This window comes from Moschus berezovskii, chromosome 8, assembly GCF_049115385.1.
Source record: "Moschus berezovskii isolate FMDL1 chromosome 8, NW_MosBer_1.0, whole genome shotgun sequence".
NCBI lineage: Eukaryota > Metazoa > Chordata > Mammalia > Artiodactyla > Moschidae > Moschus > Moschus berezovskii.
The window spans coordinates 104,763,407-104,765,788 of NC_142467.1; the positions used below are offsets into that span (position 1 = coordinate 104,763,407).

Consider the following 2,382-nt stretch of genomic DNA (forward strand, 5'->3'; position numbering starts at 1 on the left):
GTTAACTCAGAAAAATACATAAGTTTCAGAATTTTACATTCTAACTAATCACATATTCACAACAACTCTATGGAGCGGGTACTATTATCATCCTCATTTTACAGATGAGAAAACTAAGGCCTAGAGAGGTTAAGTAGCTTGCCCAATATCACACAACTAGTAAATGGTAGAACTGAGCTTTAAACCCAGTCTGTCTGGCTTCAGAGTTGAACCTGAATCACTTTTTATTACTTTTTATTTATAAAGTCAAATCCTTGAAATATTTAGACTATTTATTTTGCTTTTATTTCTTATTTGTCTATCCTTATTGAGGAATAACTGGCAGATAAAAATGTGTTTAATTAAGGTATACAGCTTGATATTTTAATGTATGTATACACTGTGGAATAACAGTGACATTCAAGCTAATTAACACATCGCTGTTTTGATAACATCACTGTGAGTTCCCACTAATAAAATAGTTTACATGTTGTATATAGATTTAAACTCCTAATATATATATTCTTCTCATTTAATCCTTATAGTTATCCTAAGAGGTTAGAATTCAATCCCATGTAACAGATGAGGAAACAGAGGCTCGGAGAGGTTAAGTGAGAAGCATCTTGAAAGATGAGTGTGAAAAAGCAAAAAGGTCATCTGTTTTCACTCCAGGAGCCCACCTACTGTTGACACCCTGTTTCTGGCTTTAGCACTGCCTGGACATGGACAATAAGACCCAAGTCTCTGAATTCATCCTCCTCGGCCTCTCTCAGCAGCCCCTGCAGAGGCAGGTGCTCTTCAGCCTATCCTTCATTCTGTATTTGAGTGGGTGCCTGGGGAATCTTCTCACCATCCTGGCCATCGTCTTGGACCCTCACCTCCACAGCCCCATGTATTTCTTCCTCAGCAACTTGTCTCTTCTTGACATCTGCTTTACCTCCACCATCATCCCCAAGATGCTGGTGAACCAACTGTGTGGGCTCACCACCATCTCCTTCTCAGCTTGCCTGGCTCAGATGTATTTCTTCCTCACCTTTGGGGCAGCCGAGAGCATGCTTCTCTCAGCTATGGCTTATGACCGCTACCTGGCCATCTGCAGTCCATTGCACTACATGACAATCATGAGTGTCCTTCGGTGTACCTTGCTAATGATGATACCCTGGATCTCAGCCAACCTCACCTCCATGGTCCACGCTATCCTGATGTCCCACTCGTCCTTTTGCACCAATAGGATCCCACACTTCTTCTGTGACCTCAATGCCTTGATCAAGCTCTCCTGCTCTGACACCCAAGTCAGTGAGATGCTGGTGTTGGTCCTTGGGAGCTCAGTGATTCTCATCCCTTTTGTGTGCATTATGGCCTCTTACACATCTATTACTGTGGCTGTGTGGAAGGTGCCCTCAGTCCAGGGGAAGTGGAAAGTGTTCTCCACGTGTGGCTCTCACCTCTGTGTTGTCTGTCTCTTCTATGGGACTATCATCGGGGTCTACTTCAACCCTGCATCCACACACACCACCCAGAGGTACATGGCAGCCACAGTGATCTACACCATGGTCACCCCCATGCTGAACCCCTTCATCTACAGCCTGAGGAACCGAGATCTGAAGGGGGCCCTCAGGAAGCTTTTCATTTGGAGTCCCTTTGCTAAGCCTCTATGAGGATGCTTTTTATTTTTATTTATTTAATTTATTTTTTATCAGAGGCAAATTATTAATTTTGAAAAAAATTAATGTCTCCCAGTGTTAGTACTCAGGGTGTTTTTTTAAATTTATTTATTTTAATTGGAGGCTAATTACTTTACATTATTGTATAGGTTTTGCCATACATTGACATGAATCTGCCCCGGGTGTACATGTGTTCCCCATTGTAAAACACCCTCCCACCTTCCTCCCCATCCCATCCCTCTGGTTCATCCCAGTACACCAGCCCCGAGATCCTGTGTCATGCATCGAACCTGCACTGGTGATTCGTTTCACATAAGATAATATACATGTTTCAATGCCATTCTCCCAAATCATCCCACCCTCGCCCTCTCCCAGAGGGTCCAAAATACTGTTCTATACATCTGTGTCTCTTTTGCTGTCTCGTATACAGGGTTATCATTATCATCTTTCTAAATTCCATATATATGGGTTAATATACTATATTGGTGTTTTTTTTTTTAAAAAAATCTTAATAAGTGCTAATATCTTCTGCTTCAAAATTAATCTTTTTTAATTTTTTTATTGGAGGCTAATTACTTTACAATATTATATTGGTTGGTTTTGCCATACATTGACATGAATCTGCCCCGGGTGTACATGTGTTTCCCTTCTTGAACCCCCCTCCCACCTCCCTTCTCCCCATATCCTCCCTCTGGGTCATGCCCGGGCACCAGCCCCGAGCATCCTGTATCATGCATCG

The 2,382-nt window shown here is 42.3% G+C and overlaps 1 protein-coding gene across 1 annotated transcript; it reads left to right on the forward strand.

Moving 5' to 3' along the window:
• Positions 1-339: 339 nt before the first annotated feature.
• On the forward strand, positions 340-2,059 carry LOC129558516 (olfactory receptor 1f45-like). Its single transcript, XM_055429711.2, has one exon. It carries the CDS (start codon positions 702-704, stop codon positions 1,635-1,637), a length of 936 nt encoding a protein of 311 aa, XP_055285686.2. The 5' UTR covers positions 340-701; the 3' UTR covers positions 1,638-2,059.
• Positions 2,060-2,382: the final 323 nt, after the last annotated feature.

What these genes read in the sequence shown, in the direction of transcription:
- LOC129558516 (XM_055429711.2), top strand. Translation starts at nt 702, where the DNA reads ATGGACAATAAGACCCAAGTCTCTGAATTCATCCTCCTCGGCCTCTCT.